The sequence below is a fragment of the Dendrobates tinctorius genome, unplaced genomic scaffold (assembly GCF_039654945.1).
Source record: "Dendrobates tinctorius isolate UK_male_01 unplaced genomic scaffold, ASM3965494v1 ptg000022l, whole genome shotgun sequence".
Lineage (NCBI taxonomy): Eukaryota > Metazoa > Chordata > Amphibia > Anura > Dendrobatidae > Dendrobates > Dendrobates tinctorius.
In genome coordinates, this window is record NW_027361690.1 from 45,820,962 (window position 1) to 45,838,088 (window position 17,127).

At 43.3% G+C, this 17,127-nt stretch overlaps 1 protein-coding gene across 3 annotated transcripts in view; it reads right to left on the reverse strand.

Annotated features, from left to right (window-relative positions):
- Window positions 1-3,529: 3,529 nt before the first annotated feature.
- Window positions 3,530-17,127, reverse strand: part of ARNT2 (aryl hydrocarbon receptor nuclear translocator 2) — a 206,334-nt gene continuing 192,736 nt past the window's right edge. For all 3 annotated transcript variants that reach the window (XM_073568674.1, XM_073568672.1, XM_073568673.1), the window contains 4 exons: window positions 11,882-12,017; window positions 6,194-6,359; window positions 4,832-4,968; window positions 3,530-4,337 (listed from right to left, as the gene is read on the reverse strand). In XM_073568674.1, coding sequence (XP_073424775.1) covers window positions 4,239-4,337; window positions 4,832-4,968; window positions 6,194-6,359; window positions 11,882-12,017 — 538 coding nt within the window. In that variant the 3' untranslated portion in view covers window positions 3,530-4,238. The remainder of the gene's footprint in view (window positions 4,338-4,831; window positions 4,969-6,193; window positions 6,360-11,881; window positions 12,018-17,127) is intronic.

Consider the following 17,127-nt stretch of genomic DNA (forward strand, 5'->3'; position numbering starts at 1 on the left):
CGGAGGCATGTAGACACAGGTGTCCTAAGTTACCTGTCCAGGGCTGCCCAAGATGAGGGTGAAGAGGCATTTTCCCGAAGCCTGCCCCGGTACCTCCGTCCCCTACCCCGTGAGGTAAGGCTACGTGTGTGAGGATCCATTCAGATCCTAATTGATGCATGCACACACCCCAATGACCCATATGAGTTGTTTTAGTATCTTGAGAGGTGGCAGCTCTCAACCCATAACCGTCTCCGCCTTGTCCGACAAACAGCTGTGCATGCTCAATTATTAGGATCTGAGTGTCCGCCTGCACGTGTGCCTATACCTCCACCCATTCCCCCCCAAACCAACCTTGGCAACAACATGGCCAAATGGCAGCCTATAAACAACCTGCCCAATATGGCCACTTGTACAGACCTGGTGTTGGAGGCTGGCCCCAACCTGGGTTTGGACGACATGGTCATATTGGGGGGTATGACAGACGTGGCTACAATCAGCCACAGGATTTTAATCGACAGCTGCAGGAACATGGCCACATATTCCCACAGGGCCAAGATCATCCACCCCAACAGGGTGATGGTCAAGCTGGGCACCCCAACCCCCCACAAAGAGATGAAGGCCTCCCGCCATCACCTCCGCCAAGCTACCAGCAGTTATAAAATACAAAATTGTTTTATTTTTTGTTTTTGTTGGTAATTATCATTTCTTGTTACCTATTTGGGTGTCCAAATATGCAAATGCTATATACAGAAAAGGCTAAATGGCCTGGGCAATATCTGCCATATGAAAAAAATATGGTAAACAGTATTCTAACCTATTTTTTGCATTAATAAAAAATTTGAAAATGCATCTTTGGCCCGCTTCTTGAATTATTTTAGGCATTCGAATAAGTAAGTTAACTTTATCACATATAAACCGACCACACACATCATAGAACAACAAAAAATAAAATTATATTCACACACATAAGAACATCACAACATAGATACAGCCTGATCTTGCCAGGTAGTAGCACCATGAGGTGAAACAAAATACTGGGTGAACACATCACGTACTTTGAGTCCTGAGAGAGGACGCCGTAAAGGGAGCACCTGTGGCCTAGGCCTATCCCCACATGCAGTCTAGTGAAGTTATGGAGGATCACACAAGCTTTGATTACCTCATTGACATTGGCTTCACTCAGCTGAATGGCAGACTGGAGGACACGCCATTTGGCACAAAAAATGCCGAAGGCACACTCCACCAGTCTTTGGGCACGTGAAAGGCGCAAATTAAAAATCCTGCGCCGGTGGTCAAGGTTTCTGCGCGGGTATGGCCTCATGACATGCCTGGTCAATTGGAAGGCTTCATCCCCCACTAGGACATAAGGCACCACTTCTTGATTTGAGCCTGGTAGCTGACGTGGTGGTGGTAGGTTATTGAGCAGCCGCCGACCTATTGTGTGTGACTCCAGCCTTAGGATAATTAATGGAAAGGGCTTGTGTTAAAAATAATAGCAGTGTGGAGTTCAATTAGTGAGGCCAATCATTCTGTGAAGAAACAGGTGTGGCCCTTATTTAAGGGTGAAGCCAGGACATGATGTACGTGCATTTCTCCTTGAAAGCCTGAGAAATATGGGTCGTTCGAGACATTGTTCAGAAGAACGCGTACTTTGATTAAAAAGTTGATTGCAGAGGGTAACACTTATAAAGAAGTGCAGACAATGATAGGCTGCTCATCTAAAGTCATCTTTAATGCTTTAAAATGGAAAGCCAAACTAGAGAGACGTGGAAGAAAACGGAAGACTACAATTCAAATGGATGGTAGACTAGTTAAATGGTAAAGGCCCAGCCAATGATCAGCTCCAGGTTTATCAAAGACAATCTCAAATTACCTGTGAGTCCTGTGACAGCTAGAAGACGCCTGTGTGACGCTAATCTCTTAGCAAGAAGTCCCCTTGTTAAAAAAAGGATATACTGAAGCGGATACAATTGGCCAAAGAGCCTGAAGAGAAATGGAGAAACATTTTGTGGACTAATGAAAGTATAATTGCTTTTTTTGGGTCCAAGGGCAGCGGACAGTTCATCAGACGACCTCAAATTCTGCATTCAAGCCACAGTACACTCTGAAGACCGTAAAGCATCATGACACGATAATGTTTCTCTTACTATTTACCATATACCAGGGGTCATGGACTAGTTTGCATATATTAAAATACTTTAAGAGGTCATGTTGCCTTACGCTGAAGAGGATATGCCCTTGGAATGGATGTTTCAACAAGACAATGACCCTAAATACACCAGTAAATGAGCAAAATCTTGTTTCCAGTACAACAAAATTGAGGTTATGGAGTGGCCAGCCCGGGCCTCAGACCTTACTCCTATAGAACACTTGTGGGGTGACATTAAAAATGCCGTTTCTGAGTCAAAGCCAACAAATGCCAAAAAACTGTGGGATGTAGTCCAAGCAACCTGGGCTGGAATAACAGTTCACAAGGGTCAGAAGTTGGTTGACTCTAAGCAACATAGATGTGAAGCAGTTCTAAAAAACTGTGGGTAACAACCAAATATTAGAATAGTGATTCACAGGAATGCGAAATCCATAAAAAATAACACATCTTGTGAGTTTGTAAAGACAAATGCAGACGCTGATATGTTTTAGAAAAAGCCCAATGCTCATTTTTTGTTATTTTCTGTAAACTAGTTAAAAATTATATACGTTTCTCTTCATGTTTTGTATTAGCAAACAGTGTGCAATGTTCCCAATGCTGGAAATAAAAACTAGTGTAAAGAGTTTGTGATTAACTCATGTTTTTGAACACACTGCTGTTATTTTGAACACTACTGTAGCTCTGAGATGCTCAAAAGACAAGTTCAGAACATGCTTTTAAAAGGCAATCTCATGTGTATGGCAGCTTAAGAAGGCTTGTGACATCATGAGAGTAATGTCTTAGTTGGCGGCTATTCCTTTATCTTATAAAACAGGACATTCCACCCATAGTTTTATTTCCTTCAATAATAACTATAGTAAACACACACAAGGTAAAGATGTGTCTTAAGGCCCTGTCTCACAAAGCGAGATCGCTAGCGAGATCGCTAATGCGTCACCGCTACATGTGACACACAGCAGCGACCGCCCCCCCCGCTGGATATCGCTGATCGTGCTCGAATGTCCTGGGCCATTTTTTCATTGTCGGCGTCCCGCTGGCCAGCATGCATCGCTGTGTTTGACGCCGACGAGCGACCTCGTTGGCGACACAGAACTCTGGGACGCAGACGGGAATCGTTCAGAATAGCTGCTGTGTGACAACGCACCAGCGATCCTTACCAGGTCGTATCGTTGTTGGGATCGTTGCTGCGTCGTTGAAGAGATCTGCCTGTTTGACATCTTACTAGCGATCATTTAGCGACGCACCAGCGATCCCTACCAGGTCGTATCGTTGTCGGGATCGCTGGTGTGTCGCTATGTGAAACGGGACCCTTACAGAAGATTTTAGTTTTTTTGGAGATTGTGAAATCTGATCAGACAATCACACAACTGAAGGATAGTTCACAAATGAAACAACATGGCCATTGTCACTGTTTAATAAAATGACATTAGCAAAACCCTGCACAGTCAGACTATACAATATGAGAATTAGTACAGGACATTCAGTAGTACAAAATACACGACGTATACGCTTCACATAACATGACAGTTTGATGGTTGAGTAACTGTGAACGGACATTGACAAAGCCGTATTAGGGCTGAGTTCACTGCAGATTATGGAAGAGACTGGGAATTAAAGGACAGGGGATCTGAGCGCTACATGATCAACAGACCTGAGCAATGGATTGTTTTCATGTAACATGGTGAAGACAGACAAATCATTTCTAGATCACATATATAAATTGCTTCCATTACATTCTAGGCTTGTAAATCTGAAGATGGTTTTCCAGTTATAGGATATACAACCATAGTAGCAGCCAGTGTCATTCTGTATAACATTACGCTAGTTGATTGCAATAGGTTTTCCATCTTGCGTGTACATTTCGCTGGCAGAGGAGCAGTCTGTAACATGGAAGGATTGCTGGGGGAGGTTGATGCAGCAACAGGCTCATATGAAGTTGTCCAGCTTGTGACAGATGGGAGATCATGGTTTTACATACAGACAGGGCAAATGATTACCACTTGGAAAGAGCAAGTGTAAGTGCCGAGATAACACAGTCTCTGGTCTTCACTGTCTTACAATACAAAGCAGATACAGGTAGCACAGAAATGAGACCTCTTTCATTAGATTATTCAGAAAAAGGTGGAAACATCCCCAGGTCTGCAAAGTCTTCAATGTTATAGTTACCGGTTCCTTGGGTGGGGTCTCCAGACATAGGCAGCATGTCCTGGGGATACCAAAAAAATGTTTTCAATTAAGAAATGACTTATCACTTTATATCCTCTTTACAATGTAATAAACACTGTTTTTGGGTTTTTTTTTTAGAGGAAGTTGAAAGGACCCCCCTAACATAATTAATTTGTCTGAACCCCCTTGTATGGCAAGATCGGCTGACCATCAAATGTGTATGGTGGCTACCCGACTTTCCCCCGCCAGATGAGAGGATTTGTGCTTGACCTGTACTCCATTCAGATGGGCCCCACTCTCAAGATCGGTGGTGGTCTCAGCAGTGAGATCAAGAAGCTATCCTCTATCCAATCAATAGGGGATCACTATTATACTTATTATATCCCTTTTAAATATCTATTACCCTTCTTAATGGAAAGGGAATATTATAAATGAGTCTTCTGCCTGGTGATGGACCAGCAGGGAGAAAGCATAGTCTGAGGTCACTACCATAGCGGACAAGACTTATCCTGTAAATGAGGAATTGCACAGTACCTGAAACACTTCTGCTTGTCCGGGCTGCTGGTGGGAGTGCTGGTCATTGCTCTGTTGATTATGATGTTGGCTTTGCCACTGGGACCAGACTTCTGATGCCCGTCCTTGGAACTGGCTACCGCTCTGCCCAGTTTCAGCTGCACAGAATGATAAGATGAATACATACAAGAGCTAATGATGAACAGCTATGCAAAAAATACGGCAGCAATGGAGAGTGAACACATTGCCTGCTAAATGAACCAGACATGAGTGAGATAAACCAGGGAAATAAATGTAGTGAAGATGTGAGCCAGCAAAGCTATTTTTAGTGTTAATGTTTTTCTGTTTTCTTGAAAAACAGATGGAAAAAATGTATGTGTTGTCATATTTTTTCCTTGGTGGAAAAACATCAGCTGTCATCTGTCACTACATTCAGGCTTTGATATGTTTTTGTAATTGTATTTGTAAGAGTTTCCTGGTGCATAGTGCTACAATGAAAAATGGGATGAGCGGATTGTCATCAGTCGTGTTTCTTATTTTTTATCTGTCATTGATGTTATTATAAAAACAAAAATTGCATAAAACATTGAAAAGATAATGGAAAAAGGTTTATCCATTAAAAAAACAAACAAACATGCAGTTACAGCCTTGGAGAAGTGCTTGAGACACAACAGACAAAAAAGTCTTGTTCCTTGATTGGAGAACGAAGCCCAACTGATACAGTTAGGTCCATATATATTTGGACAGAGACAACATTTTTCTAATTTTGGTTCTAGACATTACCACAATGAATTTCAAACAAAACAATTCAGATGCAGTTGAAGTTCAGACTTTCATGTTAAGGAGCTGAAACTCCAAAACCCTTCATCCAATTTTAATGTGGATACCCTCAAATGAAAGCTGAAAGTCTGAACTTCAACTGCATCTGAATTGTTTTGTTTAAAATTCATTGTGGTAATGTCTAGAACCAAAATTAGAAATATGTTGTCTCTGTCCAAATATATATGGACCTAACTGTATATGAACAATATATGGAGATTCTTCAGCATTATCAAGTATAGATGGTGGAAGATCAGGAGAACTGCATCATATTAGCAATAGAAGCCATGCAACTCATCCATATACTGCAAATTACAGATAAATAATATCTGAATGATATGAGAATCTTTTAGCGTAGGCTGAAGATGACAAGTGACAGTGACAGTAGGCAGACAGACAGAGGTGGCCTCGCATATGCAGCCATGCCTCCTGCTGAAATCGGAAACAGTCCTTGTGTGCCAAGATATATTCCATTTTTGTCACCACATACATTAATGGAGCATGTCACTAATCTAAGAACACCTCACTCTCTGGGTCGCAAAAAGCCAAAAGATGTAAACTTACTGAAGGCAGCGTTCCTTCCTCCCAGGCCAGAATAAGCATTTCCACTGGGAGATGATGTGGCAGGGCTTGAGAGCGGGCTATATGTAGATGGGTCTGACGTATATGTGTGACTCGTTCCAATACCAAATGGAGAAGTTTGCGCTTTTCCAGACTGTGTAGTAATTTGCTGTGAAATATACAAAAAAAAAAAAAATTGATCATGAAGTTGCTTCCAACTATAAAACAAGTGAGGAACACACAATATTTACAATTAAAGCGTCTTTCTTCCACAAACCCCTCAAAATTGGTCGTCGGCGATCAGCAGGTCCAGCTGATGAAAACTCCAGTACTGAACTGATCTCACCAAAAGAAGATAAAAATGCCGACCATATACAACCCCAATAAAAAGTTGGGACGTTGTGTAAAATGAAAAGAAAACAAAAATTCAATAATTTGGAAATCTCTTACTGCCATAATTTTATTTTCAACAGAACATAAAGCACAGATCAGAAGTTGCAATTTAGAAAATTTGGGCAGCACGGTGGCTCAGTGGTTAGCACTGCAGCCTTGCAGCACTGGGGTCCTGAGTTAAAATCCCACCAAGGACGACATCTGTAAGGAGTTTGTATGTTCTCCCCGTGTTTGTGTGGCTTTCCTCCGGGTTCTCCAATTTCCGCCCCCACTCCAAAGACATACTGATAGGGAATTTAGATTGTGAGCTCCATTGGGGACAGTGATGATAAAGTATGTAAAGTGCTGTGGAATTAATGGTGTTATACAAGTGAGTAAAATAAATAAATTTTCCATTTCATATAACGAAATAAACTCATTTAGAAATTGTCAGGAGCAACACTTCTTTAAAAAGTTGGGGCAGAGTTAACAAAAGGCTGAAGTAGTAAATGGAACTAATGAAGAACATCTGGAAAGGTCAATATTCAACTAAGTCCCTGTGTCTAAAAATTGTGGAACAATTTAAGAAAAATATTTCTTAACGTAAAATTACAAATACATTGAATATCCTACCATCCATAGTACATATCATAAAAAGATTCAGATATTCTGAAGAAATCCATATGATCAATGCATGGGCTCAGGAATGATTCCAGAAATCATTGTCTGTGAACACAGGTTCACAGGTTGCTGTATAATTCAAATTTAAAGAAGCTTTATTGGCAGGACTAAATACACATTAGTTTTGCCAAAGCAAGTGTACAGAAGGGAATAGGGATAGGGACTGTAGGGATGTTGGGTAGGGGCTGTAGGAAAGGTGGGTGGGGGCAGATCCAGGATGGGGCTATAAAAGTCCATGGCATAGGGAAGGTGAATGGGGGGGATGGGGGAAGATCCAGGATGAGGCTATAGAAGTCCATGGCATAGGGAAGGTGGATGGGGGGATGGGCATATACAGGGTGGGGGCCATAGAAGTCCACGGCATATCATAGTTCTCTTTCTCGCAGTCTATGACATTCGCTCACATATTGCGCTGTTATCTCCACTGCTCTCTCTTCTTCCCCCAGCAGGATATATGTTTTCTCTTCCTCCTTCATGGTGATGAAATCCGGGAAGAGATGTGAGAGTCTCCTGAAGTGAGTGTCCCTCACTGCTGAGTATTTGGAGCAGTGTATAGCAGGAAGTGGGTCTCATCCTCCAGGGCCTCTTGGTCACAGTATTCACAAATGCAAATTATTCAACATTACAGTATATACACTGCTCAAAAAAAATAAAGGGAACACTTAAACAACAGAATATAACTTCAAGTAAATCAAACTTCTGTGAAATCAAACTGTCCACTTAGGAAGCAACACTGATTGACAATCAATTTCACATGCTGTTGTGCAAATAGAATAGACAACAGATGGACATTATTGGCAATTATCAAGACACCCTCAATAAAGGAGTGGTTCTGCAGGTGGGGACCACAGACCACATCTCAGTACCAATGCTTTCTGGCTGATATTTTGGTCACTTTTGAATGTTGGTTGTGCTTTCACACTTGTGGTAGCATGAGACGGACTCTACAACCCACACAAGTGGCTCAGGTAGTGCAGCTCATCCAGGATGGCACAACAATGCGAGCTGTGGCAAGAAAGTTTGCTGTGTCTGTCAGTGTAGTGTCCAGACGCTGGAGGCGCTACTAGGAGACAGGCCAGTACACCAGGAGACGTGGAGGGGGCTGAAGGAGGGCAACAACCCAGCAGCAGGACCAATACCTCCGCCTTTGTGCAAGGAGGAACAGGAGGAGCACTGCCAGAGCCCTGAAAAATGACCTCCAGCAGGCCACAAATGTGCAAGTGTGTTGTGAGTTCATTTTCCCCTTCACTACTGAGGCCCGAGGAACTCCCTCTTCTGGTAAAGAAAGGTAGTGAGCCTGATTATCAAACACCTGAGCCTAATGATGATGACTGGCTGAGTGGAGTTACTGACTGGATATAAGGCTGCCAACGCCCTTCTGCCCTGCGGGTGATTTCTCTGTGGGATCCTTGGAGACCAGTCTGAATTCCTGCTCTTCTAAAGCTAAGTTTTCTGCTCGGCTTTTTGCATTTGTGCTTTGTCTTTGTTTTGCTTTGTTTTTCTGGATTTCTGCCATTCCCTCCTGGGGTGAGCTGTATTCCTTTAGCTCTGTCTTCTGAAAATACCTGAGTGCTGATTTAGTTTTTGAAGCCTAGCTGCTTCAGGGTCTTTTTCCATATCAGCTTGTTGGCTTATGTCTTTGATAGGGTTTTGGCAGATTGCAGACAGCAACCTTCCTTTCCTGTTCTGTTTAGTTAGCTTGGGCCCCATCGTTTGCTCAGCCTATCTTTCTATCTGTGTGAGTGTTTTTTCATCTTGCTTCACCGTCATTATATGTTGGGGGCTGCCTTTTACTTTGGGGTCTGCTCTGGGGCAGTTTAGATTTCCTTTTCTGTCTTTAGGCTATTGGGCTCTCCGGCTGTGATCGAGGGGTCTAGGGCACCGTAGGAACCCCCCACGTTCCTACGGTGCCCTAGACCCCTCGATCACAGCCGGAGAGCCCAATAGCCTAAAGACAGAAAAGGAAATCTAAACTGCCCCAGAGCAGACCCCAAAGTAAAAGGCAGCCCCCAACATATAATGACGGTGAAGCAAGATAAAAAACACTCACACAGATAGAAAGATAGGCTGAGCAAACGATGGGGCCCAAGCTAACTAAACAAAACAGGAAAGGAAGGTTGCTGTCTGCAATCTGCCAAAACCCAATCAAAGACATAAGCCAACAAGCTGATATGGAAAAAGACTCTGAAGCAGCTAGGCTTCAAAAACTAAATCAGCACTCAGGTATTTTCAGAAGACAGAGCTAAAGGAATACTGCTCACCCCAGGAGGGAATGGCAGAAATCCAGAAAAACAAAGCAAAACAAAGACAAAGCACAAATGCAAAAAGCCGAGCAGAAAACTTAGCTTTAGAAGAGCAGGAATTCAGACTGGTCTCCAAGGATCCCACAGAGAAATCACCCGCAGGCCAGAAGGGCGTTGGCAGCCTTATATCCAGTCAGTAACTCCAATCAGCCAGTCATCATCATTAGGCTCAGGTGTTTAATAATCAGGCTCACTACCTTTCTTTACCAGAAGAGGGAGTTCCTCGGGCCTCAGTAGTGAAGGGGAAAATGAACTCACAACACAAGTGTCTGCACAAACGGTTAGAAACCGACTTCCTGAGGATGGTCTGAGGGCCCGACGTCCACAGATTGGGGTTGTGCTCACAGCCCAACACCGTGTAGGACGCTTGGCATTTGCCACAGAACACCAGGATTGGCAAATTCGCCACTGGCGCCCTGTGCTCTTCACAGATGGAAGCAGGTTCACACTGAGCACATGTGACAGACGTGACAGAGTCTGGAGACGCCGTGGAGATTGATCTGCTGCCTGCAACATCCTTCAGCATGACCGGTTTGGCAGTGGGTAAGTAATGGTGTGGGGTGGCATTTCTTTGGAGGGCCGTACGGTGTTAGTCTGTGAGCACAACCCCCCTTTTGTGGACATCGGGCACTCAGACCATCCTCATGGAGTCTAACCGTTTGTGCAGACACATGCACATTTGTGGCCTGCTGGAGGTCATTTTGCAGGGCTCTGGCAGTGCTCCTCCTTGCACAAAGGCAGAGGTAGTGGTCCTGCTGCTGGGTTGTTGCCCTCCTACAGCCCCCTTCACGTCTCCTGGTGTACGGGCCTGTCTCCTGGCAGCACCTCCAGCCTCTGGACACTACACTGACAGACACAGCAATCCTTCTTGCCACAGCTCACACTGATGTGCCATCATGGATGAGCTGCACTACCTGAGCCACTTGTGTGGGTTGTAGAGTCCGTCTCATGCTACCACGAGTGTGAAAGCACAACCAACATTCAAAAGTGACCAAAACATCAGCCAGAAAGCATTGGTACTGAGATGTGGTCTGTGGTCCCCACCTGCAGAACCACTCCTTTATTGAGGGTGTCTTGATAATTGTCAATAATTTCCATATGCTGTCTATTCCATTTGCACAACAGCATGTGAAACTGATTGTCAAGATTGTCAATCACTGTTGCTTCCTAAGTGGACAGTTTAATTTCACAGAAGTTTGATTTACTTGGAGTTATATTCTGTTATTTAAGTGTTCCCTTTATTTTTTTGAGCAGTATATATATATATATATATATATATATATATATATATACACACACACACACATAGCAACACAATCCAAAAATGCTGCCGTCTTTTTTTCTGGACCCAAATTAAAATGGACTGAGACAAAATGGAAACCTGTTCTGTGGTCAGATGAATCAAAATTTCAAATTCTTTATGGAAACCACAGACAACCGTGTCTTGCAGACTCGTGAAGAGAGGTACCATCCAGCTTATCAGCGCACAGTTCACAACTCTGCATCTCTAATGGTATGGGGATGCATTAGTGCCTATGGCATGTGCAGCTCACACATCTTGAAAGGCACCATCAATGCTGAATATTACATACAGATTTTGGAACAACATATGCTCCATCCAGACATAGTCTATTTCAAGGAACTTCTTGCATATTTGAGCAAAACAATGCTAAACCACATAATGTATACATCATACAGCATGGCTTCACAGAAGAAGAGTTTGGGTGTTGACGTGGCCTCTTGCAATCCAGACCTTTCATCAATAGAAAACATTTGGCAAATTATGAAATGAAAAACCTGGCAAAGACAAGGACTATTGAGCAGCTAGAATCTCACATCAGATCAGAATGGACAATATTCCTCTCCTAAAACTCCAGCAATTGGTCTCCACACTTCCCAGACATTTACAGACTGCTGTAAAAAGTAATGGCCCTGTTTCACCTTTTTTGAGATTTGTTGTTGCCAAGAATTACTAAATGAGTTATTTTTTTCAAATGAAATGGAGAAATGTCTATCGTTCACCTGCTGATCTGTGTTCCATGTTCTGTTGTGTAGAAATATGGCAGTAAGAGATTTCCTATTCATTGCATTATTGTCCTCGTTACATTATATACAGCGTCCCAACTTTTTTACAACTGGGGTTGGAATGTGTATAATTTCGCAGGTAGTTTCCCTGTTGATATCTGACAGGACTACACTTGTCATATAGACTTCCCTGGAGACAAATTTATAAATTGGTGCCAAAGATTTCAGAAAATATTAAGGAAATCACAATTTCTGCCAGTAAAAAAAGCCACAACAGACATCCATACAGAATAATTGGTAATGATAATACCTGTCCTTGGAAAGGCGGTCGGCTTCCTGTCCAGACCTGCCCAGCATTAATCTGGCGTGATATTTGGTTTAAGTTCTGTCCTGTGCCGGTTGGAGACTGAATTTCATTCACACCAGTCACGTGGACGACTGAAGAGCTGGAATAATAAACGTACAGTAAAAAAAAGATCATTTTACTTGTGAGCCGGTATGATGTATCCTTGGTATGGCACATCAGGGTTTTCCATATGATGACCCATTCATTAACTAAGATACTAAAGTGTGGATATTGAGACATTTGACAATACTGTGTTGTGCATAATATAAGGCAATATTGTGTGTTGTGGGGTGTGATATACACATTTTATTGCTTCAGACACATAAAAAAATTATTTTAAAGTCAATCTACAGTCACCAACTAACAATGTAGATGGACGTCTCTTTCCTATAGATAAAGGTTTGTTCTTTCATTGGGGAATTAATACTTCAAAGGTATTAAACATAAAACTCTTAAAAATAGTAATCACTCCGGTGTCAATTTTTCTTCTTTTTTTTTTATAACGGTTAAACAATACAATAACAGAGTTGGCCCCTTTTTTAGTTTAAAGGAAGGACATGGCCTCAGTCTTGGTTCTCAAAGTGTTAAGCTATCCTTTTCTTAAACTTGCTCTAAGGAAATATTCCCAGAATAAAAAAGTTATCCACCATCTACATTGTAGGGGAAAACCAAGGATCCAATTACAGGGACCCCGAGGAATCCTAAGAATGAGGCTCTCTACAGCCCTGTCTTAAATGGAGCAGAAGTGTAGATGCATTTTGGAAACAAGTCCTGTGGACCGATGAGATTAAAATAGAACTCTTAGGCCACAATGATCAAAGGTATGTGTGGAGAAAAATGGGAACAAAATTTCAGGAAGAGAAGATATCGCCGAACATTAAGCATGGGGGTGGATCAATCGTGCTTTGTGGTTGTGCTGTAGCCAATGACACTGGGAACATGTTACAGATAGACGGAAGAATGGATTCAACGAAAATTCAACAAATTCTTGATCTTGAAGTTGAAAAGAAGATGGCTTCTGCAAATGGATAATGATCCTAAAGACACATCAAAATTCACAATAGACTACCTCAAAAGGCGCAAGCTGAAGATTTTACAATGGCCCTCACAGTCCCCTGATCTGAACATCATTGAAAATTTGTGGCTAGACCTCAAAATAGCAGAGAATGGAAGATGACCCAGGAATCTCACAGAGCTGGAAGAATTTTTCAAGGAAGAATGGATGAAAATCCCTCAGACAGGAACTGAAAGACTCTTGTCTCGCTACAAAAAACGTTTACAAGTTGTGATAGTTTCAAAAGGGGGGGCTACTAGGCACTAACCATGCTGGGTGCCCAAAATTTTGCATCAGCATATTGCCCTTTTTGTAATTTTTAACATGTAAGGCTGGTTTTACAGTAGCATTTTTTAGCGCTGCGGTTCATGCGCGTCCATGCGCATGCGTCCTGCGCTACTATCTTTAACATGGGGGGCGCATGGTTTAGCGTATGCACGTGTTCGTATGCGTTTTCATGCGCATCCGGTTTTTTGTAGTGTGCGCCTAGGCGCGCCGGACGCAACCTGTTGCATTTTTGGTCCGTCCGACCTGTCTCAAAAAAACGCATGCGCACGCTAGCGCACGGAATGCGCAAAAAAAAAAAAATCACATTACAGTCTATGGGAACGCAGGCGTACGCATGGACATGCGCACGCCTGCGTTTAAAATTGCATGCGTTTTAAGAGTTAACATGGCTAGAAACTGGTTAAAACGCATGCGCCTAAAAAAGCAAAAGCATACAAAACGCATAATGCGTTTTTTGCATGCGATTCTATTGCGCACAAAGTGCAGCGTTAAAAAACGCTAGTGTGAAACTAGCCTAAAAGATGAAAAGAATTTTTTTTTTTGCATACAATACAAAGAAATGTGTCATTTTTAACTTTAGACCTTTTAGAGATCATTTCAACTTCCTTAACTCTTCAAAATAGCAGTAATTTTGACCAGGGGTGCCCTAACTTTTACATGCCACTGTAGATTCTCTGACTGAGCACTCCACCCATTAGCCTTTGGTGGCTTTAATCAAAGCAGGAACCTACCTACCCATATGAATGTAGGCTTTAGCCTAGGAGAGAATTCACATTAGAATAGGTTCCCAGCAAAGAGAATCGTCTTATCGTGGCTGCCAGGTACACATGAATTGGCCAATTTAGGTGCTAAATATTCTCGTTTTTTCCTATTTTCTAGAGCAGTGAAGCAATTAAAATGTCATATATTTCATGTTTCCATGCTACAGCGCCACAGAATGCAACTTTGTAAGTTTTATATGGAGATGGCTATTCTTAGTTTGCACCGGTACACACGTGTATTCTGTTCAGAAGTGACGGTCAGGCTATTGGAGAAGTACTTTCCGAACTTTAACATATGGATGCCATGATGATTTTGTGCCAGGTGTTTAGTTGACATGACAGCTGACACCCGGCACTCACTGCCAGGAGCGATGCCCGCACTGCTCTCGGCAGTTTCATCCCTAAATGCTGCGATCGATATCGATCGCACTATTTAGAAGCACCTCTGATCGGTGCACCTGCAACATCATTGTAAGGCACCGATCGTTGCCATGGTGACCTGATGTAGTCATGACGACATTTGAGTCACCAGGGATAGCAAACTAGTTACATCATGTGCAGTGCATGATTATGATAGCTTGTGACTGTGTAGCACTGACTGTTACAAAGCAAAGCAATGCTTCTGTATTGCAATGTAATATATAAGGCTCAAGTGTGGGTGTGTATGTATGTGTGTATGTCCGGGATTGGCATCCGCACCGTCGCAGCTACAGCCACAAAATTTGGCACAGTCACACGTCTGGACCCCGAGAGTGTCCTTGGCTATGTTGTGAGGCAAAATTTTAACCCCGCGCGTTCCAATTCACCAAACAATTTTGCCCCTATCTACATAATGGGGAAAAAGTGTGTGTATCAAGCCCTGCCCCTCATTATGATGTCATAATGGTTGCCATGGCGACGCTGATGTCATCATAGGTTGCAAGCCCAGCCGCTCATTATGATGTCATAATGGATGACTATGGGATGGAGGATGTGTGATGGGTATATGGGCACTGGACTATGGGATGGAGGATATGTATGATGGGTATATGGGCATGGGACTATGAGATGAAGGATGTGTGATGGGTATATGGGCACTCGACTATGGGATGGCGAATATGTATGATGGGTATATGGGCATGGGACTATGGGATGAAGGATGTCTGATGGGTATATGGGCATGGGACTATGAGATGAAGGATGTGTGATGGGTATATGGGCACTCGACTATGGAATGGCGAATATGTATGATGGGTATATGGGCATGGGACTATGGGATGGAGGATGTGTAATGGGTATATGGGCACGGGACTATGAGATGAAGGATGTGTGATGGGTATACGGGCACTCGACTATGGGATGGAGGATATGTATGATGGGTATATGGGCATGGGACTATGAGATGAAGGATGTGTGATGGGTATATGGGCACTCGACTATGGGATGGCGAATATGTATGATGGGTATATGGGCATGGGACTATGGGATGAAGGATGTCTGATGGGTATATGGGCATGGGACTATGGGATGATGTGTGATGGGTATATGGGCACTGGACTATGGGATGGAGGATATGTATGACGGGTATATGGGCATGGGACTATGGGATGGCGGATATGTATGATGGGTATATGGGCACTGGACTATGGGATGGAGGATGTGTGATGGGTATATGGGCACTGGACTATGAGATGAAGGATGTGTGATGGGTATATGGGCACTCGACTATGGAATGGCGAATATGTATGATGGGTATATGGGCATGGGACTATGGGATGGAGGATGTGTAATGGGTATATGGGCACGGGACTATGAGATGAAGGATGTGTGATGGGTATACGGGCACTCGACTATGGGATGGAGGATATGTATGATGGGTATATGGGCATGGGACTATGAGATGAAGGATGTGTGATGGGTATATGGGCACTCGACTATGGGATGGCGAATATGTATGATGGGTATATGGGCATGGGACTATGGGATGAAGGATGTCTGATGGGTATATGGGCATGGGACTATGGGATGATGTGTGATGGGTATATGGGCACTGGACTATGGGATGGAGGATATGTATGACGGGTATATGGGCATGGGACTATGGGATGGCGGATATGTATGATGGGTATATGGGCACTGGACTATGGGATGGAGGATGTGTGATGGGTATATGGGCACTGGACTATGAGATGAAGGATGTGTGATGGGTATATGGGCACTCGACTATGGAATGGCGAATATGTATGATGGGTATATGGGCATGGGACTATGGGATGGAGGATGTGTAATGGGTATATGGGCACGGGACTATGAGATGAAGGATGTGTGATGGGTATACGGGCACTCGACTATGGGATGGAGGATATGTATGATGGGTATATGGGCATGGGACTATGAGATGAAGGATGTGTGATGGGTATATGGGCACTCGACTATGGGATGGCGAATATGTATGATGGGTATATGGGCATGGGACTATGGGATGAAGGATGTCTGATGGGTATATGGGCATGGGACTATGGGATGATGTGTGATGGGTATATGGGCACTGGACTATGGGATGGAGGATATGTATGACGGGTATATGGGCATGGGACTATGGGATGGCGGATATGTATGATGGGTATATGGGCACTGGACTATGGGATGGAGGATGTGTGATGGGTATATGGGCACTGGACTATGAGATGAAGGATGTGTGATGGGTATACGGGCACTCGACTATGGGATGGAGGATATGTATGATGGGTATATGGGCATGGGACTATGAGATGAAGGATGTGTGATGGGTATATGGGCACTCGACTATGGGATGGCGAATATGTATGATGGGTATATGGGCATAGGACTATGGGATGGAGGATGTCTGATGGGTATATGGGCATGGGACTATGGGATGGAGGATGTGTGATGGGTATATGGGCACTCGACTATGGGAAGGAGGATATGTATGATGGGTATATGGGCACAGGCCTATGGGATGGCGAATATGTATGATGAGTATATGGGCATGGGACTATGGGATGGAGGATGTCTGATGGGTATATGGGCATGGGACTATGGGATGGAGGATGTGTGATGGGTATATTGGCACTCGACTATGGGATGGAGGATATGTATGATGGGTA